The following is a 23,147-nucleotide window of genomic DNA, read 5'->3' on the forward strand; positions in this document are numbered from 1 at the left end:
TTTAAATTAATCATTTATTGCTTATTTATTCCTTATCTGTGATAAAAAAAAACGCCATATAAATAAACATGGGGTGTCAAAATACATTTTCATCAGCAGGTAGTTTTCTGATTCACCATCTCACTGTGAAGTCAATGTACACAATGCTAATGATGTGAAGAACAAGAGGAAGTGCTGATAGATTTACAGATTGAACTATTATCACATATATTAAAAGTCATCACTTGTCATCAAATGATCTTCAAGAAGACAAGAAAACAGAAAACAGGCTGATCGGTCATAATCAACTTTTTATTCTGAATGTATCATCTGTGAAAACATGATCGGCAGAAAAATTTCTTCCCTCCGACAAATGTGAGACATTTGTCCAAAGCTGGTGAAGAAAAATGTTCGTCAACAAAAAATGTATCATGCACGTAACATTTCATCACTGGCCGGGGCGAGGAGGTTTTCTCTTCATACGTGATGGAACCATAATCAATATTCCAAAAAGATTTTACTTTCTGCATTATTTCTTCAATAACATAGCATATGCTACGTCTTAAGCAAATCACGTCAAACAGTAAATTGTCATCGTTTCTGAAGAGTTAGCAGTTTAGCAGCAATCCGTTTGAAAAGTAAAGGAAGGATTAAAAAAAAAAAGAAGAAGCAAGTATTAGCTGAGATTAATATATCTTAGAAATTATGAAAGCTACCGTCTGTGTAAGGACGGTTTTATTTCTGGCTCGCTCGTTTTTAGTGATTATTTTTGGCCAGAAACTTTTATTTCCCTCAACACATTCTTCTCACCCTCATTGACACATAGGATTATACATTTTTGGGTTTAGAATATGAACCTCAATGAGAGATACAACCTGAATAAAGCAGCATTAAGCAGCAGCAGAGATCCATATGAGAGAGATAAAACAAGTCTGCAGTTTAACTCAAATAACACATTGAACTGTTGAATAAATATAAAGAAAATCACATATCGATGGGTCGTAAAATCAAACTTTTTAAACTTTTTGTTCTGTTAGTTCAACACACAACCAAACGTCAGTTAAAAAACAGAGGCTTGACATAAAAAAAACCATTCAGCTATGCAGGCTACGATTATAGCTAATTGCTAATTAGTGTTACGTCTTTTCCAGCCATTTAAATATCCAGTTCTCTGAGGTTAGAGCTAAACAATAAGATTGTATCTCCTTGAAATAAATGTTAAAACTTGAAACACAAAGCTGCACAAATCCAAACCTAAAATTTAAGGAGTTTAAAGAAATTTAAAATTAACAGTTTGTTTTAGGTTTTAGTTTTTGTTTTACTGACATTAATGTTAACATAACAATAAACTCTCAGTTAGCCACAATTTTGCAAACATAGAGTAAGAGTTATTTTATTATTATGATCAACAACCATCTTTTTTATATTAACTTTTTTCTTTTGACTCCATAAAAGATAATAATGAAAATGACACTTTACAAATGGACATAAAGTTAAAATTGTTTAACAATGTATCTAATCAAATGATTTGTTATCCCTTTTAAAATACATACTGTTTATGATTAATATGTCTCATTCCATGTGACTCGTTTGTTTTCTGTGGCTGCTCTGACTTTCAGTTTGTGTCTGAGACAGAACATCTGGTTCCCGTCCCTGTGAGAACTCCAAGTGCTAATAAATCTACAAACTCCTTCTCTAAGTACTTTAAACACTTTGGAGTCAACAAAATGTCTAGTATCATAAACGTGGACATTTTATACAATTATTCTCCATTATTTATTCATTACTTGTTATAAAACAAGCTAATAATCGGGTCGAATCAAAACTGTGTGAGTGTCTCAGTGCTGACAGGGGGTTTCCAGGTTTTGTCCACACTTCCAGCAGCAGCAGTGTTGAAGATGCCATGTCCGTCCATCTTTTGCTTTATGGAGAGACTGGCAGAAGATCAACTGAGGAAGGAGAACAGGGGACAGACAAGGGGGGGGGGGGGTATTTAACATCGATAAATAGTCGAATCAAGTCACTTTATTTATATAAGTTACAATCCCAGCAGATAGACATTGTTGTCTAATTGAAAATGTTTGAGGGGCTTAGGTAAAGTTCACTTCACAAGTATTCTGGTAGTTACACCTTTGTTTTGTTCAATGTTCTTGAATTTTAAATAGATTAATAAACACCACAATTAATTCATTAGTGTCAGCTTTAATTTGATTTGGGTTTATTCATCACTGAATGAACTGTTTGGGAGATGCACACATTTAAAACACAGGTTGCCTACATTCAAAAGTTCAATTTAATTCAAACTGTTAAACCTGATAAACTTGTGTGTCACCGAGTGAAGTTTGATCTTTTTGATCCAGTTCCCTGTGACGTCCGCTCACCTCGTCACATCCGGAGCATCGCGGCCAAACCGACTGACAGTAGTGCCGCCCGCAGAGCAGCTTCTGATTGGACCAGAAGTAGACGAGGTCCACCAATCCCTGGCCACACTCTGAACACACGAAGCAGCTGGGATGCCACAGGGCGCCATGGTAACCCGCACGCTCAGCATAAACAGCCGGGCTCTCAGAGGCGACCTCGCCGTGGCAGCCAGAGCACCGCTACATGTCAGAGAGAGGGAACAGAAGAATGGAAATGAAAACATTAACGTATTCAATTACTGGGACTGGTTTTGTGTTTATTAAACCAAACAATGCGAAACTGAAAAAACGGAGCAGTACCACGGGAAACCTCTGGGGGCAGTGTAGCCGATAGTTCAAGCGTATGCAAGGAAAACATTTCACAAACTCCTCCCCTGGAACTCTTGACTCTGCGCTGCCCTCTAGTGGATAGATTTCTTATCAACCGTGCCAACGTAGTGGACGAATGAGCTACATCATTTGAAACTAAAATGATTTAAATATCAGACTTCAGGCGCCTTATCTTCTCACATGATCAGTCTTGGTGTTATCGGTGCCGTTAGTGGAACCAGTGGCAGAGGAAGGGCTGCTACTGGTCGAGCCTTGGTCCTGGTGCTCCAGACCGTCTTTCTTATCCTTCGCTTCCTTCGCTGTCCTCTGGTTGGCTGCTTCCCTCAGAGCTCCGCCCTCGCCAGGTATGGCCACCTCTCCGACTCCGAGCACTTCCTGTTTGTAGTTCTGCACAAACAGCAGCATGGAGGAAATCTGCAAGAAGACGATGCCCGAGGTTTGAGAGCAGAGACTTTATGGTTTCATCTTACATCAAACCACAAAGATCATCAATAGATAAATGCTCAGCTGTGAGATGGAGTAAACAATAACATGGGTCTGTGTGGGGCCTAATTGAAAGAGTGTCATAGTTGCATGTAGTGTGTTTGTTGATTTGTGTTACCTCCTCCTCACTGGTCAGGCTCTGACACTTCATGGGGTCCTGGTCGTAGGCGGGGAGCTGGCTGAGGAGCTGCCGGCGTCGCTGCAACGCTCCATCAGTCCCCGAGACCGGACGCAGACTCTCCGGGATAAGCTCCATGTACGTCATGGCCTGAGAGGAGGGAGGGGTGTTTAAGTTCGAGCTCAGGTAACTCCAGACTCCCACTAAACAAGACCCGTCAGTCAAGCCTCAAGGAATACGACCTTCCACCGTGCACCAGAACTGTGCTGGGATTCAAACGTCTCACTGTGGCAGAAGCACTTTGCTCCTCAGCAAACAAAACCTCTTATAGTTTCCTTTCATCCTTTTTTAACAACTATATTAAAAGTGTCCACACTCTCATTCTGCTCCTTCAAGTCGTGAGGAACCAGTTGTGGTGGTTCGAGCATCTCATGCACTTCCAGGCACACTCAACTGGGACGAGACCCCAGGGTGGAACCAGAGCTCGCTGCAAGGATTATACATCCCATCTGGCCTGGGAACGCCTCAGGATCCCATATGGAGCTGATATTGTAGTTATTTGTGATGTGTGACAAATATCGGCCCCACGTTCCCACAGGAGGAGGTGGAAGGTGGAACAGCCTGCTGCCACCTCGACCTCAGGGATAAACCACAAACTTGAGTTAAAACAATAAATATATTGTCTGTATCAAAACTTCAAATAAAAACTAGAAAATATGAAACCATTGTCTCTGTCTGTCTCACTCTGTAAAGTCAAATATCACAGTCGTCATCACAGCATCCAGGTGTTGTCACTGACATGTCTGTGCCTCGGAGTCAGTAGCAGTGACTAACGTGCGTTTTCACAACAGAAAACCAAATCATGGGATGGAACAGAGAACATGCTGACGAGGCAGATCTGTAGAGCACAAGCTGAACCACAGTAATGTCTCCTGCCCCTGCAGAGCTCAGTAATCACTGTCATCATGGTAATTACAGGCTGGGAAACCTGAAACATACGTGAGGCTGTTTTTAATGGAAACCAGACTGTGGACTGGGAAGAGTGCAGAACCTGAACTCAACTCAGCTCAACAAAACTCAACTGAACCAAATGAAAACTAACAAATGAGTTAAGAGGTAAATCTCTACGATCGGAATAAAAGGTCTCATGTCGTTACATTAACAAGTACAGACACTGAAGTATTTAATACATTAAATACAGAGAAACCTGCACATGGGAAACACGGCTGCGACAAGATAATAAGACCTGTTATTATTAAAACAAATCCAGTCCAATGTAAAACAGTTAAAATATTAAAGGTCCAGAGGGAACGATTCAGGTGGAAGGATCTATTGGCAGAAATTGAATATAAAATGTGATGATTTCACTAGTGTGTTTCATCTAAATTGTACAAATTGTTGTTTTCTTTACCTTAGAATGGGCCCTTTATATTTATTTAATATTTAATATTTAAAAACTTTATATTTACAACAGGAGTGGGTCCTCTCTACGGAGGCAGACATGTTTTTTTTACACTAGCCCATACTGGACTTAACCTTTTAAGTTTTTAAGGTTTCCACAGGTTCTCTCTCAAGTTTGGAAGGGGGGGGGGGGTATTCAGCTGCCACTTGACACTTCACCACTAGATGTCACTAAATCCCACACACTGAGCCTTTAAAAGCTCTCAGGTTGAATGTTTACACTGTGTATTCATGGGTATTGTGCAGATATTCCATCTTCCTCCCACAGTCCAATGACATGCAGCTGAAGTTACTTTGAAACTAAATCTCCACTCGACGGTTGTTTGTTTTTAAATATTTACATCTTGCGATAAACATAGAATGTAGCTGTTCAGATGTGACCTGACAGACTGCAACAACCAGCCCCCTGCACTTCCCACTGATCCTCACCAGTTTCTGGTTGAAGCCAGCCGGCGCCCAGTCGTATGTTGTGGTGCTGAAGGTCGGGTCTTTGCGTGACACCACCGGATTTGTCACGATCATACGGTTCCTCTTGTACGTGCGAAGGCCGCCACCTCCCTTGACCTTCGCTGTCAAGTGGGAGCAGGGTGAGTCTGCGAGCAGGCGTCCCATTCGCTGGTCATCCTCAAGGTCATCTCCCGGGGCGTGGTCGACCATGCTGCAGCCACAGGCCATACAGGCCTTCCTGTACAGCCGAGGTGGAGATGAGTGGGAATTAGAACAGGAAAACAAAATCACCATCAACGACTTGCTTGTAGATAATTGTGAAGAATCAAATTCCAGATTCCTATTTGAGTTTCCTCAGTTTATTGTGGCTCAAATAAACAAAACCACAATATGCTTCACTGCAGGAAGGAGCAGAGGAACCACCGGGACTGCATCCAGAACTTTGTTTTTCTTATTGTTTCATTTTTCAGCCAAAGACGAATAATTAGAAAAAGGGTCGTACCTCCAAGAATGTGGCTGAAATCCAGAGCAGCTCTCTTTACATACGAGACACACTGCTGCTGCTGCTCCTCCTGCTCCTCCTGCTCTTCCTGCTCCTCCTGCACCTCCTGCTCCTCCTGCAGTCTGCTTCAGAGACATCTGAGATGACAGAGAAATAAAAACACAATGAAGGATGCACTTCTCTTATATATAAATATATATAGTTTCTGCATTATAAGAAACCAAACACAGAGAGCATCAAGGTCAGAGGTCACGGCAGCCTGTCAAGACAACTGGTATCGAGGATCTTTACACCAGGAGAAGAACAAATGAAACATTTATGAAAGATGAGAGGAGCGTTGTCTTTGTCTCTCGCTCTCCCAGAGAATCTGTCCCAGTCAGACGGCCATCAGCAGCACTGGGAGAGAGCCTACCTACGTCTGTGACCATTAAAACATCCAGAAAGATAATACTGTCCACATCAGGCATAAAGCCAGAGGATAACACTCCTCTGGCTGCAACTACCAGTTCTAGTTCTCCTTGTTGGGGGGGGGGGGGGGGGGGGGGGTCGTCTTCCACACCCCCCCACATTAAATGATGCACTTTTATTTGCATGATTTTATTAGCTTTAACAGTTTATTTAAAATACGTATTTCATGCATTATATAATTCCTATAATAAAGTTAATATTCTTTGAAACACCCCTGAGTAATATTCAAACTATGTTTGGTAAAAATCTGTTCAAAAGTTGCTAAGTTTTTTTTTACCATCAGACCCACAGCTATGAGAGAAGTGTGTTTGATGGAAATATTCATTAACAGCAGCGCTCGTACAAAACACAGCAGAGTAAACAGAGAAGATGAAAACATGAAATCCTGACTGTCCAGAGGCGATGATGAAGAAGAGTGAGGAAGTTTGGGATGAGAAAGAATTTAGATCATTTCTCAGCGAGAGTGGGAGGAAGAGCAGGGAGGGAACACACAAACACACGCACAAACACACACACACACGCACACTGGGTGGATGACCTCACTGGTCCACCCAGTGATATCATCTGTCCCCACAAACCCTCCAGAGTCTTATTACTCACTTCATTCTTCACCTCCTCCCCCTCACCTCCACTAACTGACTCTTTTTTCCTCTTTTATGTTTCAACTGTCTCTCTCTCTCTCTCTCTCTCTCTCTCTCTCTCTCTCTCACTCTTTTAATTCAACCCTATTCGTGGTTTATTTTCTTGTTCACATTGTGAATCACCTGTTCTTCTCTTTTCTCCCTTTTCAGTTAAAATGAATGAAAAATCATCCTCAATACTTTCTAATGTCAGCTTGATTGATGAAGACATGATTCTCGGTGTGTGTGTGTGTCTGTGTCTGTGTGTGTGTGTATGTGAACCTCAGGCATGAAACCTGATGACACAACCTGCTGCTATTATCGTCCACCTGTCCATCTGTCACCAGGTATCAACAAGCCAGTGTCTCCTCAGGGAGTCGTTCACAATATAGTGTTTATTTATAGAGACCCAGGTTCTTGCAGAGGGATGAAGCTGCTATAACAGGGGCCTCACTCACATTGATGAACAATGTCCATATGCAGCCTCATTACAGCTGGAGACAAAGAGCTCAACTGGAAGAGTAAATAACCATATCTCTATCTGTCTGTCTCTCTCTCCATTCATCTATCTTTATATCTCTACATCTCTGTCTCTCTCTATGTCCACCTCTCTATATCGCGATATCTCTATATGTCTTTATTTAGATTTGTCTATGTATTTAATGCTCTATCCCTCTATCTTATCTTATCTTCTCTACACAAACACAAAGAAGAGTCCTGCTCGTGCTGCTTGATGTGCTGCTGCTGACGTTTCACGTTAACAAGGTTGATTGACACATATGAGACATTACCCGAGGAGAGACGAGTCGTGTGATTGGCGGCGAGGGAGGTGACAGGAGTGTGTGTTCAGAGGTGTGAAGTGTGTGTGTGTGACAGTGAAGAGGCCGCTGATCGGCCCGTGTTGAAAAGGTCACGGTGATGACGGCTGGAATAGAAGCAGCTGAAGAAGAACAAGACCTCATTACATCCCCCTGGAATACACTGACTGGTGAGTGTTTACTACTGTGTTACCAGACTGACACCAGTTCAGGGCTCCAGGTCTGATCATCTGAGTTCAGTGAGGAAATACAGATTTTTTACTCAAAGTTTTCACAATGTCCGAGTCAGTTTCCCACGTGAGAACACGGCGAGTGTAGACGTTTCGTACATAAAGAACACAAACATCTCAGGAGACGTAGACGCACATGAAGACTTCAACTTGGAAAGACAACGAGATTCAAGTGTTGACGATGATGTTTCTGGTTTCTGGTTTCCACAGCTGGATTTATACGTCATGTGCTTCATGCTGCCGCTCTACCCAGGCTCCTCCCCTCACCTGAACGCTCCGGTCAAATTCCAGGAAATGTAAAGATCATGTTCATTTCCAAAACAAATAACTTTAAAAGGAGAATTCCACTGAAACTCACGGTTTTTATTTAATTCGTCCTGTAAATAAATCACTGCCAAGGAATCCAGTTTGTTCGGAAATGTGTTTGTTGAAAAGTTGTTTTGTCAGTGACTCACTTGGACTCGGGTGGGAGGAGACTGAGTCACAGGAACTTCAGACATTATCCAATCTTTCCTCCGAATAGGAAATTAACTTATTACTCATTACTGACAGAACACAGACGACTTGATGCAGGTTATCTTGTCTTGTGTTTTGATCAAGTGTAAATTTGTGGAAACAACTAGTGTTCTCTGTGGTATCTTAAATTTCGTAAAAATATATTTTTTTCTGTCATTTAGACTTTTATTTTGAAGTCCACTCATTGTAAACTTCCTGTTGATCTCTTATATACTAAACAGCAAACTAATCCTATGGAACAATAATAGGAAACATCTGAAGTTTCACCTTTTCTCTGACTTAGCTTCAAAACGATAAAAAAAAAAAAAAAGAATAAAAACAACATTTCACAGAAGAAACTGTAAAATATTGAGGTTTTTAGGAACTTTTTAACCAGGGTTAAGAAGTTAGAACATTTATTTTCAAGAATAGAGAGAGAAATAGAGAGAGATTTAAAAGTGCAATTTTTTTTCTGGAGAAAGACGTTGCCAGCTCTATATTTAGGACTCAGATAAGACCAGTATGCTGTCAGTGGATCGGACTCAGTCACTCCAAACATGTGGGCTATGTGAAGGGGAAAGGGCCGGACACGCTGGGAGATAAGAGGCTGGAGGTCACAGGGGTGAGGCGACCTGCAGCAGTTTGACATCCTTACTGTCCCAGAGCAGACGTCCTCACAGTCCCAGAGCAGACGTCCTCACTGTCCCAGAGCAGACGTCCTCCAATTTCCCAGAGCAGATGTCCTCCACAGTCCCAGAGCAGACGTCCTTCACAGTCCCAGAGCAGATGTCCTCACTGTCACAGAGCAGACGTCCTCCACAGTCCCAGAGCAGATGTCCTCCACAGTACCAGAGCAGACGTACTCCACCGTCCTAGAGCAGATGTCCTCCAATGTCCCAGAGCAGATGTCCTCACTGTCCCAGAGCAGATGTCTTCACGTTCCCAGAGCAGACGTCCTCACTGTCCCAGAGCAGACGTCCTTCACAGTCCCAGAGCAGACGTCCTCCACAGTCCCAGAGCAGACGTCCTCACTGTCCCAGAGCAGACGTCCTCCACAGTCCCAGAGCAGACGTCCTCCACAGTCCCAGAGCAGATGTCCTCACTGTCCCAGAGCAGATGTCTTCACAGTCCCAGAGCAGATGTCCTCACTGTCCCAGAGCAGATGTCTTCACGTTCCCAGAGCAGACGTCCTCACTGTCCCAGAGCAGACGTCCTTCACAGTCCCAGAGCAGATGTCCTCCACAGTCCCAGAGCAGACGTCCTCCACAGTCCCAGAGCAGACGTCCTCACTGTCCCAGAGCAGATGTCCTCCACAGTCCCAGAGCAGACGTCCTCCACATTCACAGAGCAGATGTCCTCCAATGTCCCAGAGCAGATGTCCTCACTGTCCCAGAGCAGATGTCTTCACGGTCCCAGAGCAGATGTCTTCACGGTCCCAGAGCAGATGTCCTCCACAGTCCCAGAGCAGACGTCCTCCACAGTCCCAGAGCAGACGTCCTCCACAGTCCCAGAGCAGACGTCCTCCACAGTCCCAGAGCAGATGTCCTCCACCGTCCTAGAGCAGACGTCCTCCACAGTCCCAGAGCAGACGTCCTCCACTGTCCCCGAGCAGACGTCCTCCACTGTCCCCGAGCAGACGTCCTCCACTGTCCTAGAGCAGTTGCCTCCACAGTCCCAGAGCAGACGTCCTCCACCGTCCTAAAGCTGACGTCCTCCACAGACCCAGAGCAGACGTCCTCCACCGTCCCAGAGCAGACGTCTTCCACTGTCCCAGAGCAGACGTCCTCCACCGTCCCAGAGCAGACGTCCTCACCGTCCCAGAGCAGACGTTCTCACCGTCCCAGAGCAGACGTCCTCCACCGTCCCAGAGCAGACATCCTCACTGTCCCAGAGCAGACGTCCTCCACCGTCCTAGAGCAGACGTCCTCCACAGTCACTGCAGAGACGCAGTTTCCATTGCTCTTGTCCACTCAACCAGTTGTCTTGAATCATGATGGAGGTGCCGGACGGGCCTCAAAGGGAGATTGGGGATTTTTCTGACATCTACACAATTTCCTCAGAGAACAATTCAAGGGTCTTGATGAAATAAATCATCATATGTGGAAAACTATCACCTAGGAATGTCTGTATCTTGGCTTGATTCAGTTTGAGGTCAGACTGCCACTGTGGTGAATCAGAAAGCACCTTGTCACTTGTCTTCATATGTATGAATACGATATACATAATATTTGACGAATGAGTTTATCCAGAATTCAACATTATCTAGTCTGAGAGTATTTATTCTTTTTATTTATTTGTCGTTTATTCAAAGGACTGAAACCCACAGCCGATGGTTGACACAGGGCAGAGAATCAAACCCACAACCTCAAAAATGTCTGGATGATTCCCTCACTCCAGAGAGGCCCCAGCTTTTTCCTCTGGATCTTAAAGAAAGAGTCTGAACAAAGTGAAACAGGCGGAAACCTAACGACACAACGCGTTCGAGTGAAGTCTGAGGTTCCCTCTGTATGAGGCTCAGTGAATTCACACCCAAGGTGAAAACACTCAGCTCCCAGTGCGACGAGTAGCACGTTGGGTTCATTAGTGTGTGTGTTTGTGTGTTTGTTGTGGGTTATTTCCATCCTGGTGATGGCACTTTTTCCATAAAGGGGCGACAGGGGGATGAAACCCTCGACAGGTGACACTGATCCCTCAGGTTTCGGGCCTCAGGCTGATGTGACCTCTGACGACCAGAGGCTGAATTAAGAGGGATCTGTGGGAGACAGATACCAGAGCCGACCCGACCCGGGGATCAGGTCCACTGGGTCACGGATTACATCGACTGAATTAGAAATTGGACGTGAACGAGCCCAAGAGATTCATCATAACTGACTTCAGAATATTTCTAACTGTAGAACACACGTGTGAAACAGAAATGTTTTATCTTTTGAGTTGAGTTTCTGCTCTGGTGTTGAACTGTTTCAAACCATCCAATCAGACTCGACATGTTCCTTTGTCTGGTTTTAAGCTAAATTGTGCAAAACATACTGGACGGAATACAATAAAACTTGGTGGAAGGTTTCAATATTTATAAATTTTAAATCTATGGGTCAAACAGGACCTGCGCAAAACAATTACGGGAACTAACAAATGTAATTCTCATTTAGATAAGTCGCTGCCATGTTTCCAGCTTGATGATGCAGAAAGTCTCATGTTCTTTTAGCACTGTTCAAATAATTGGGATTGAATACAATGGATTTTCTAATAAAATAGCTCAACACGATCCTGAAATAATATTAAAGACTGGAATGATTCATTCATCAGAAGGAAAGAAGGAGGATTTCATTCGTACGTTTATCTCGCAGATTCTCTAGAACAGAAGTGAAAGTGATAAAAGAAATAACCTCCGCCCATCAGCTCATGCAGGCAGGATTCATTCATTCATTCATTCATTCATTCATTCATCATATTATCAGACCCTAGAACGCACTGAAAGTTGGTTACATGACAATAACAAGCTTGTAAGTTGCTGTAAATCAACATATAGAGATAATAACAACTCATAGAGTGTCAGGAGGAGACTGACAGAAGCTCCCACAGCTTCTATAGAAACATCGTTTCTCTGAATCAACATCAACACAAACTAAATAATGAAGATAAAAAGTCTGATGATGAGTGAATCCGAAATGTTGTGTCAGGAAGCTTGTAGATAGAAACTCTTTCCCACTTTTAGATTCTATATATTTATACATATCTTCTTGTAATTGGAAACGAAGCCCACGTAACTCAGAAGACTCATAGTCTGAGAGTGTTTCTCCAGAACTCAATCAACAGCAGAGTCTAAGTGACCTCTGACCCTTGACCTCCACTCCACAGGTCCTGGACAGGGGAGACTGTTTCCTTCCTACCTTTGCCATGGCTGAGCTCACGTCCATGTCGTCCGGCTTGTGTCGGCGGTTCGACTCCTCGGCTCCTCTGGTGCTCTCTGCCTCTGCTCCTCCAGAACAATGGGACTTTAAATTCCTCTCCTGTCGACCACACTTCCTCTCCCCCCGCCCACAGGCGCTCCTGCTCTGCCGGCTCCGCTCAGCCCACAGCGAATTCAACCGTCTAGACTTTCATCTCATGTCAATCCTGCTGAGCTGAGCGCCGACCCTCCTCCTCCTCCTCCTCCTCCTCCTCCTCACTCACTCCTCCACCTGGTTCCCACCCTCAGCTTCCTGTCGGGACTTTTTCTCCTCCCTCCTACTCCGTCTCCACTCAACTTGAACTGAGCAGGTTTCTTCACCTCCTGATTTTGCTCCAACTGGGAAGAATGTGATCTGTCTCCCAGCAGCTCCTTCATTCACCTCTGTGGTTTCTCTCTGCTCTGGTAAATTCTGCAGGAACCTGCAAAGTTCCAGCTGCAGACATTAAACCAGTGAGCTGGCAGTGGTCAGGGCCAGTTTGGAGTTATAACCAGCAGCTGTGCATTTGGTAATGACCCAGACTATGAGTTGGGTCCTGGTGGTCAGTGGAGCAGAGGAGGATACCTGGTGCAGCGAGGCCTGACTGCTCTGTTTGTGTTTTTAATCTGAGACAAAGACAGAGAAGCCCTGAGGGATTCCCTGCTCTCGCTCTGCCAGCCAGTCACAGAGGAGACTGAACGAGTGATCGGCCAATAGAAACATCACATAGTCCTCCTCCTCCTCCTCCTCCTCATTCTGCAGCTTTTCACTGTGGTTCTGAAGAATGTGATTCACCACTTCCCCAAGCAGGGCCCAAACGCTTCAGCTCACTTTACCAAGTGTGTTTATCCTCAGAACAAAAGCTGTAATCAAAGATCTGGACCTGAGACTTTATTCAGACTGTTAAGTGCCTGGTGCTGGACGTGAGGTTAAAAAGGTTCTGTCTCCTTTTCCCCCTCAGCATTTCATTCGCTCAGATGCATCATCCATCTTTATACAAAGTGTATGATCTGGCTCTACTTAATTTTTTTTTAGCTTATTTGATGTTTTTTCATTCTACCATGTCACTCAGATTTGTTGTAAATGATTACTACAGTAGTTAATTGTGTAGAATTCACAGCACTTGTGAGACTGATAAGAAAAACTCGATATAATACGAGTCCAGCTCCTGAAACACTGGATATTACATTTCCAAGGCTACAACAAAATAAAAAAATGTTCATCCATGTCTCATTCACACTCACATTTATAAAATAAATATAAATAAATCATTTGATTTCTCTAACCCATTTTCACAAATTACATTTTCCAGTGTTTGAGCAGTAAACTGATAATCACACAAAAAATGAGGCGAGACGAGATGTGAATGTCAGTAGATTATATTATTCTCTTTAAAAAAAGACTTTATTACAAAGAGTTGACTTCATTCGTTCAGACACAAAGTCTTCAGTATCCTAAAAACTGTTTTATCAATAACTGCATTAACGAGCATAACTGCATCGTGTTCAGAGATCAGTTCGGTGTCCGGCAGCTGAAATCACCGGCTGCTTTGTGCAACATGGAGGAAAACATCAGATCTGACCTCAGTGCTCCAGAATCCCTTCTACTGGAGATGTTCAATGACTCGTTTAATTAAACATTAAAAATGATTGGTTCTTACAGGAGACGAGGGGGAATGTGTAAACCTTCATTTTAGTGAAATCTGGTTCCAACAGACTGTTATTCATGTAGCTCAGTAAAAACTTGAAGGGCCCAAATGTGTGGTTCAGTCATTTCGGGGTGAAAGCACGACAGAGTTTTAGGGCCAAAGACAAACAGAACTTATTTCTTAATATCATGAGGAACTATGAAATCTACACATGACAAGAGATGTTAGTAACAATAACCTCAAAGCTGTTTCCTCCTCCATTAAGGATAATATTTCAAAGTCCTGATACTCATGATAAAATGGTGCTGATGAGACAAAGGATCAAGTATCCGGTTAATCTTATACTGAAGCATATTACCTGATTAAATACAGATGATACTGATCTTCTGATATCTCTCATCATGACATGACGCCTAAAATTCTGACGGTTTTCTCAAAATCGTTCTAATCTAATCAAAAGGGAGATTTTCCCCCTTTGAGTGACCTAATGCTGCATGAGACCGAAGGATGAATCCATCTAATCATCAGTTTAGTTCATGACAAGATTCTTCTAAGAGTAAAGACTGAAGCTTTAAAAAACAAACAGAAAAACATGCTGGAAAAAGGGTTATATGTCCCTTTTGTATTCTTAGTGTCTGACTCTAAAATGCAGTTTGTTTGGCGTTGAAGCAAAGTTTCCATGATACAAAGAAAGAACAGAAAAGTTCACAGAGGTTAAGACGAAACAGAATTCTTATATAAAAATCGATTGAACTACATTCAGGTTGAAACAAAGACGACTCCAGTTGATGATGAGGCCGTTTCTCTGGGTTTCATAATTCACCGCAAGAGCTTCAGATGTTCAGTCGACACTTTGTTCTGCTGGAACCAGGAGACCAGACATGTTGATGTTGAGCTTTTAGAGCCATTAAGTAGAGAAGTGAGGTTCCACATTACTGATGTGGTCTCAGTGAGCGCCCTCTGCTGGATCCCGGGGGGTATGACACTTCAGATGGTCCGATGTGCTTCTAGGATTGTAGATTTTGAATTCAACAAGCAGTTTGAATATATGAATAGAAGTGACAGCCCTGGTGCGTTCGTTTTGATTCATCTCAGTGACACGGTTTCAGGCTCCGTTACAGGAAATGCAAATGCACAGTGAATCTGAACAGCAGTGATCATATCCTTCTCTCACCCCCTCGTCCCTTAGCATTCTCAGTAACTTCACTATTTGTCCCTCCACCCCGCCCCCCCCCCTCTACCTCACCCTTTATTATTAAAGCAGTGTTCACCAGCTGCTACATTCAGGACGAGAGCGTTTTACCTGAAGCGGTGAAACGACTTGAATCCGCCTGACGGGCCATCATGCTAACGCCATCGTGTCAGACTGATGGAAGGTTGCAGCCAATCAGGGCGAACAAAAAGAGGCTCAATTAATTAAATAGAGTAAAAAAAAAAACACCTTCATTTGTTCCCTTTCCCCTCCTCCTCCTCCTTCCTTCTGCCCATTTGTTCCTCCCTCTCTCTCTCTCTCTCTCTGGCACAGCTTGGGCGTTCAGTTGAGTTCATTAAAAAGAAGAAGGCGGGGCGAGCTCTCTCTCCCCCCTCCCCCCCCCAGCCTGCAGCTACATGATGATCCGCGGCTCTGGGACCGACTCGTTGATGGATTTGTGAGGCAGGACGTTGGCCCCGTTCAGGTAGAGCTCGTCGTTCACGATCACGTCCTCCCCGAGCACCGTCACGTTCTCCATTCGAACCTGACGACAGAAGTTAAAACAGAAGTGAGAAGACTGAGGATTGGTCACAGAGAATTGTGAAAATACATATGACTCATTGTGCGGCTGCGGCAGGTCAGAGAACGTCAGATCTTAATACAGGTTCTGATTGTGACCCTGGTCTGGTTTTACGAGGAGATGAGATTCTGCCTGATTAGATCAATTCTAAATGGCAGTTCTTCACGTATATAGCGAGTCAGACAGGAGCAGTAAGTTAGACTGACTCTTATTTGTTAAAGCTGGTAATTATTAAACCCAAACAGTTCTGCTTTCACCATCATGTCTGTGTAAATGTCTCTCACGGCACATGAATCAATTCCAGAGTCCATCTTGTTTTATCAGTCAAATGATGTTTGTTTGGAAACAGCCTGCGACCCTCGTCCTCCACTCACCCACTGACCGACCGAGGAGCTCCAGCCCACGATGCAGCTCTCCAGCCAGGAGTGGGATCGAACCCGCGCCCCCTTCATCACCGTGCAGCGCTTGATCCGGACGCCGTCCTCCACCACCACGCCGGCGCCGATGCTCACGTTCGGCCCGATGGTGCAGTTCTGCCCGATCTGAGCTGTCGGGTCCTGCGGAGGAGAGTCAGAGAGGAGTGAACATCATCACAGTTCATGTTTACGGTTCTTTAATCTGACGGAACCACAACTTCAACCGGCGGTACCCACCACCAGGACGTTGCCGAGGAAACCGGGCCCCGTGTGTAGCCTCTCAGGAGCCTGTTGCCGTAGCGACTGAAGGTACATACACATCCCTGTCAGGAAGTCTTTGGGCTGACCGATGTCCATCCAGAAACCTAGAGACACACAGACAGGTGGACAGACAGGTGGACAGACAGACAGACAGACAGGTGGACAGACAGACAGACCAACAGACAGACAGACACAGACACACACACAGACAGACAGACAGAGATAAAACCAGTGAGAGCAGTTAGTTTCCACTGAAACAAGGACACAAAACCAGTAGGCTCTTGTGATCTCCAACAGGTTTGGTGCTGAAGAACGACGTCACATGATTGACAGTTACTTCCACACACCTGCTCTATAAGTTCAGAAACAAATTGAGTAACTTTCACTGTTGAGTTGAATTCCACACGTTGAGCATCAGTGAGCACAGTTTGGTTTCATTTATTTCTGTTATTCCATTTAAAACTATTATTTTAAATTGTACTTATTTAATTGTGTTGTGTTTATAAGCCTATAATCCTTATTATTCAGCTACACCGGAGTGATATCTATGATGTTGTGTTTGAAAGAGAAATCACTTGATCTAAAAACCAGTTGATACGTAAAGTGAAGTTAAATGTTCTTGTCATCGTTTGTCTCTAAGTTTTACTCTGACGGCAGATTGAGATTTTTTTTAACTGGGCAAATGAATCACTTCATCAAATCTTCTACATGAGATCACAAAGACCTTCAGTCGTGGTCTTAGTTGTAAAAGCAGGGAGTTGCTCACAAGGGAAACAAAGCCACTATGAGGTGGAGCGGAGTCAGACTGGGACCAGTCTGTCTGACTGGTCTACAGGAGGAGAGGAGGATTAACTACGTGGCTCCGCTGTGTCACACAAAGCTGATCGCTCCCAGAGAGGGACGTGGATCTGGAGAAGCACCGATAACAGATCAGAACGGTGGTTGGTTCTGATCTAGATATTGATTTCGGTCTGAAGGAGAATCCAGATCCACTGATTACATTACATTACATTACATGTAACATTACATTGATTCAATGTAACATTACATTGATTCAATGTAATGCAGAACAGCTGATGTCGGAATCTGTGCTTCTCTACAGACGAGTCCTCTCCAGAACTACGAACTAGAAAAACACTTACGTCTGGTTGAGCTGTGAGCTGCAGTGAGCAAAGTGAGCATGCAGGTCAAATTCCAAAATACTTTCTAAAACCATGTTAGCATTTTGCTGTGTCTGGTAAAATACTTGAATGTTTCATCAAATACCTTTACAGTGGAAAGAGAGATAGTTTCTATTGAGCTAGAAACACATTTTCATATCATGTCTCCTCTGTAAAGACTTTCAACAGATGTAGATTTCACTGGATTTGCCATAAAATATTTCTTGAAGTTTTATTTGGACACTAGAGTCAAACTGGCAAACTAGGTTTAGTCCAGTTTAACAGTAGCTGAGTGTCGTGCTGAAAACTCTGAGTACAGAAGCCCAAACTGGACAAACAAAACACCTTTTGAGTTTTAATGACCACTGAAGGTTTCCATAGGTTCTCTGTCATGTCTGTAAGGGGAGGCTGAGGTGAGGGGTGTTCAGCTGCGACATGACACTTCACCACTAGATGTCACTAAATCCCACACGCTGAATATTTAAGTTATTATCATTTAGTTAAATACAAACAGTGTACGTGCAGTAATGGTGGCCTCACTGGAACACCGACCATAAATCAGATGAATGTGTTTGCAATGTCATATTTTTTTCTTCTCAAAAGGAATTGTTTCTGTTTATACAGTATAAAATGAATGAGTATCTATGGGTAGGTGGTTATCATTCATTCATTCATTCAACTCAAGAAACTATGAAACTATGTTGAGTTGTGTAACCAATTACAAAACACGAGGTCTATGCTGAATCTGGTGTATTACAGCACTGTACTGTGGCCCAGCAGCACTGGTGACAGTTACCTTGGAGCTCGAAGGCATACAGCTGCCCCTCCTCTGCCATGACAGGAAATATCTCCTTCTCTATGGACGTCGGTCTCAGCTGCACAGACAAAAGAAAACACAACATGTTTCTTCTGCTTTTCATTCATTTTGTAGAATTATCAAAATAGACAATTCCCCTTTTTAAGCAGTTTTAACAGTCTCAGTACTTGCTACTTCATTTAAGCCACATGTTGACACAGAGTTAAAAACGTGTGTGTGTGTGTGTGTGTGTTCCTCTCACCTGGATCCTGCTGAGCATGCTGGGATTGAAGATGTATATGCCTGCATTGATCTTGTTTGAGACAAAGACCTGTGGTTTCTCCACGAAGCGATGGATCTTCCCGCCTTCCGCCTCAAACACCACCACGCCGTACTTAGAGGGCTCCTCCACCCGAGTCACCTATACACACACATGCTTGATTAGTCAATCTTACATTATAACACAATAAGTCTTCTGTATTATATTAAGAAAATTAAACACAGCAATACAAATTGTCAATTCTTTAAAAAGTCAAACAAATTTCTGAGACGTCGCCTTTTGTTTATGTATATACAGACATAACGTACGAGCCTGAAAGACTGTAAAACGTTTTAATGGTAATTATTTATCTGTATGTATTTATTTAACTTACTTTCTCTGATGGAGGTTGAAATTGTCAGTATTAAAAATTTAAGCCACATTTAATTGTGGTCTGAGTATTGTGAGAATGACGTCATTCCACTTCAGATATTGTTTTAGAATGACTACTGAATATTTCAATCTGTTCTCTAACTGCAGTCAACTTTTTAGCATCACAGCTAAAAACCACCTAACTCTGACCGGACCTTCTGTCTGTGTTTTCATTCTGCAGCTAAACAAGGACACTGTGCTTGTCTCCGTCTTTCTCACCACGATAGTTCCCTCCTTGCCGTGGTTGCGGTGGAACTGCAGAAGATCTTTGAAGGGGAAATCACAGATGACGTCTGAATTCAGGACGAAGAACGGCTCCTTGTCCACATCCAGCAGGTCTCGTGCCAGCGCCAGAGGACCGGCTGAAAACCAACACACATATTGAAGTCTGATTTCTACTCTTGACATTCAACTTTCAGTCAGAGTCAAGAAAGATCAGTTTCCCGTCTGGTTTTGTCTGTGGTGAAGAGAAACTCACCTGTTCCCAGAGGCTCCGTCTCATGAGACAAAGTGATACGGATCCCGAGCTGAGGAGAGAACAAAGGAACATTCAGGATGCAGCACCATGAATATGAATACTCAAATGTATTTAATGCTGCACAATATGAACCACTTAAAAGCTATTTATCAAGCTGTTTTTAGACATGAACTCTGTGAATAATAAACATTTTGACACTAGCACTAGAGTGCTTTTACTTTGAAACAGGTACAGGAAGTGTTGCAAATAATGATTTACAGGTTTTTCCTGTTCACAACTAAAGCATTCAGATCGTGTTGTTTATATTGGTGTGTTACACAGGTGTCATGGTGTGTCAGTGCTTGTTCCACGTACTCTCTCCTCCTGGACTCGCATTTCTCTCTCCAGCAGCTCTGACATGTAGCTCACCGCCAGAACCACATGGTCCACCCCGGCCTACACACACACAAACACACACACACACACACGGTGACAAATTACTTTCAGTGAAGACGAGAAATTTGAGAACACCAAACGACCTATCGGCAGATAAGGTAAATCCGCCTGGGTGTCTCCTCTGTACCTTGACCAGCGCCTCCACCTGGTGCAGCAGGATGGGTTTGTTGCAGAAGTCGACCAGCGGCTTCGGGACGCTGAGGGTGAGCGGTCGCAGCCGGGTCCCGTACCCCCCCACCAGGATCATGGCCTTCATGCTTCTGGTAGGTTAGCAACTTTTAACGTAAGGGTAACTTGCAGCTCAGGACCAGAACCAGCCTGGACAGGAGAGAGGGGGGAGTCACTGATTTGATGGTCACATTAAGGTTTGTTGAAGCACCTGCCAGATTCATCACATACTTGTTTATAGCTTTGATAAATTCAATTGCTTATTTCTTAGCCAAAACTATCTACGACTATGTTTTAACCCATCTCTAAGTTTCAAACGATTGGAAAGCGTAGCATTAAAACATTAGTCATCATGGTTGACTTGTAGTTTCCTATGTTGCAGTAACGTGAGGCTGTCAGAGAGAAGGAGGCTTTGTTAGTCCAGTTTAACCTGCAGGACATTCTGAAGACTGGTGTAACATGTTCTGTGAATTACTAAAAACTTGTAGTAAAAACTTGCACAGCCAGATATTCATGATGTAAGATAATCAACGTTTAGTGTCTGGCACAAAGGTCTCGCTCATCCACACCCTGATCGAGAGAAAGAGGCCAGGAAACCATTTAAAGATCTATGGGTGTAATAATGTAGTTATGAGGACTGGGGACTGAGTACTTCTAAAGAATTTGTTATAATGACTCGAGTAATACATTTATAATATAGTAATGACTACTGAGTATACATGTACTAGTGTTATAGGGCTACTAAGTACTAATTACTGTAAACATTTTGAGTACTTACTGAATACTCATAATGCCAGTAACAACTGAGTACACATGTAATAGTGAACTACACGTGTAAAGACGCAGCAATGACTTCTGAGTACTCATGTAGTGTTTTGGGTATTTTTTCTACACGTCGACAACACACAGGTGATAGCAGCAGAACACAAACACAAAGCAAACGACAGATTGAAACATAGTAAGAATAGCAGCAGCTAGCCGGTGTTAGCATCACACTCGCACCGCTGGGGCTAACGAGGAGCAGCGGCAGTCTCAGTGTGAACACGTGAGAACAGTTTTGAGGAGATAAACACAGACTGAGTGTGTTCTTGGTTTCAGTCTCTCAATGAACTCACAGTGATTGGAGCTAGCTCACGTTAGCCAAGATGCTAACAAGCTTCATTGACAGCAGTTGACAGGGGAGGCGCCTTTGACCTACAATTGTTAGCCACAGTTAGCATCGCGTTTGTTTCTTCGTGTGTGTGGAAAGTTGATTTAAAACAGTGAATAACTCACCGGGATCAGTTGATTCCAACGAGTCCAGCAGGTTCAGGATCAGTGAAACTCCACGAATGACACGTAAGACTGTTCAAACAGGAGCGGACGTCAGGACGTGACACAGACACAACATCCGGTGCACGGTTTCAGAATAAAACTTGTAGTGCTATCACATGTCCCGTTTGCTGAGTCATCTGTTGGTTTCCCTTTATTTTCACTCACTGAGTATTTCCTCACGTTACATATATACATATATACAGAGAAGATGTCATAAGCTGGAAAGATTGTTGTGATTTGTGACATTGAGTTACATAAGTAAAGATTGACTGGACTTGTTATCACTTTTTATTCAGACTCAGGGTCAAGATAAAATATAATCCATTAATAATAATGGATAATAATTATCATAATAAAGACAATCAGTAAAAGTAAATATACAATGCAAACATTAAAATATGTCTAATTCCACATGGACACAGACATAAATATACACCTGAAACACTCACTTGGTCTCATTCACACTTACACATATGCACCAACACTATCAGACCTACACAATACCATAATATTCATTCATAAAAATAATTGAATGACATGTAATGTAAACTCCAACTCCTTCATTTAAAATAACTCACCATTTGAGCTAAACCACCAGTCACCAGAATAATGTGTTACATTACATTACATTACATTTCATTTAGCTGACGCTTTTATCTAAAGCCTAACAAACTTTATTTGTATCACATTATTTTAGTTTTTACAAAATTCCTTTGTACGTCCAAACTTTGAGTTTCAATCACAGGTTTCAATCTGATACATCGAAATAGTTTCCAAGCTTTTATTCTGGTTGTCAATCAACTGGTTTCCGATTTGCGTCTCCCTGATGTCATCGACTCGCGGATGTTGGAATTGGCCCGATTTATTATTAAAAGGGTGAATTATGGTCAATGAAAAAAAAAAAAAAATACACTTAGATATTTAATTAACTCTTATTGATTAAAAAGAGACCTAAGCTTCAAGGCTATCACATCTATGCCGCAAAATAGTATCTTAACTTTTTCTGCACCCCCAACATAAGACTCGGTGGTACATTCAATTTCGGTACCGCCTCCTCACCACTTCTGACCAATCAGTGAAAAACAGCGTGGCGAAGGAAGGCGGATGTGAATGTGTCATTCGAAGAATGTGAGGAAGTTTTAAATCATTCATGTAAAATTAAAGGTCCAGTGTGGAAGATTAAGGTGAAATGGATCTAATATCAGAAACTGAATGTAAAATAATCCTAGTGATGGTTTCACTTGTGAGTTTCACCACAAAGTGCATTAAGCAGAACAAAAGTTAATGTAAACAATGTTGTGTGTGGAAACACTACTACATTTTTATAATCTCCAAGTTTTATCAACAAAGAATAATAATATAAACATTTTGATACAACACACACAAAACAGTAGAGGGAGCCGGAAGATAATTCCCTGACTCCAGGTTAAGCCAAGAGGAGATTCAGGTGATAATTCTCTAGTTGTCATGTTGTTATTTGAGACATTACTCTTATAAAACATTGATTAGAGCCACTTCAATGACAAGTGTCCCGTTTTCTAAAGTCAAATGGCCAAGATGTCCTGCTTCTGTGGCTGTGAGTTTGAGCTCGTCTTGCTACAGAGTGAGATAAAGGGCTGATGACAGATGATGAAAACATTGTGAAGAATATTTAAATCTAATGTGCACTGAATGTAAAGCATTTGTAAACAATGGTCATTCCTAAATGATC

General features: G+C 42.8%; 2 protein-coding genes across 3 annotated transcripts; both read right to left on the reverse strand.

The window, feature by feature from the left end:
- Positions 1-258: 258 nt before the first annotated feature.
- On the reverse strand, positions 259-12,468 carry lmcd1 (LIM and cysteine-rich domains 1). Its single transcript, XM_062408739.1, has 7 exons — positions 12,259-12,468; positions 5,741-5,877; positions 5,221-5,476; positions 3,331-3,480; positions 2,910-3,143; positions 2,361-2,579; positions 259-1,928 (listed from the first exon to the last, which is right to left on the reverse strand). Exons 1-7 carry the CDS (start codon positions 12,283-12,285, stop codon positions 1,818-1,820), a joined length of 1,134 nt encoding a protein of 377 aa, XP_062264723.1. The 5' UTR covers positions 12,286-12,468; the 3' UTR covers positions 259-1,817.
- A 1,192-nt stretch (positions 12,469-13,660) lies between these two features.
- On the reverse strand, positions 13,661-21,510 carry gmppb (GDP-mannose pyrophosphorylase B). 2 transcript variants are annotated; one of them, XM_062408758.1, is made up of 11 exons: positions 21,398-21,478; positions 21,238-21,316; positions 20,082-20,272; positions 19,874-19,954; positions 19,520-19,568; positions 19,261-19,403; positions 18,613-18,771; positions 18,351-18,429; positions 16,371-16,498; positions 16,092-16,274; positions 13,661-15,681 (listed from the first exon to the last, which is right to left on the reverse strand). In XM_062408758.1, exons 3-11 carry the CDS (start codon positions 20,208-20,210, stop codon positions 15,550-15,552), a joined length of 1,083 nt encoding a protein of 360 aa, XP_062264742.1. In that variant the 5' UTR covers positions 20,211-20,272; positions 21,238-21,316; positions 21,398-21,478; the 3' UTR covers positions 13,661-15,549. The 2 variants fall into 2 exon arrangements, with proteins under 2 accessions (XP_062264742.1, XP_062264734.1); XM_062408750.1 differs by lacking the exon at positions 21,238-21,316 and having other exon boundaries at positions 21,398-21,510.
- Between the last annotated feature and the right edge of the window lie 1,637 nt (positions 21,511-23,147).

Source organism: Platichthys flesus, chromosome 2, assembly GCF_949316205.1.
Source record: "Platichthys flesus chromosome 2, fPlaFle2.1, whole genome shotgun sequence".
NCBI classification, from domain to species: Eukaryota; Metazoa; Chordata; class Actinopteri; order Pleuronectiformes; family Pleuronectidae; genus Platichthys; species Platichthys flesus.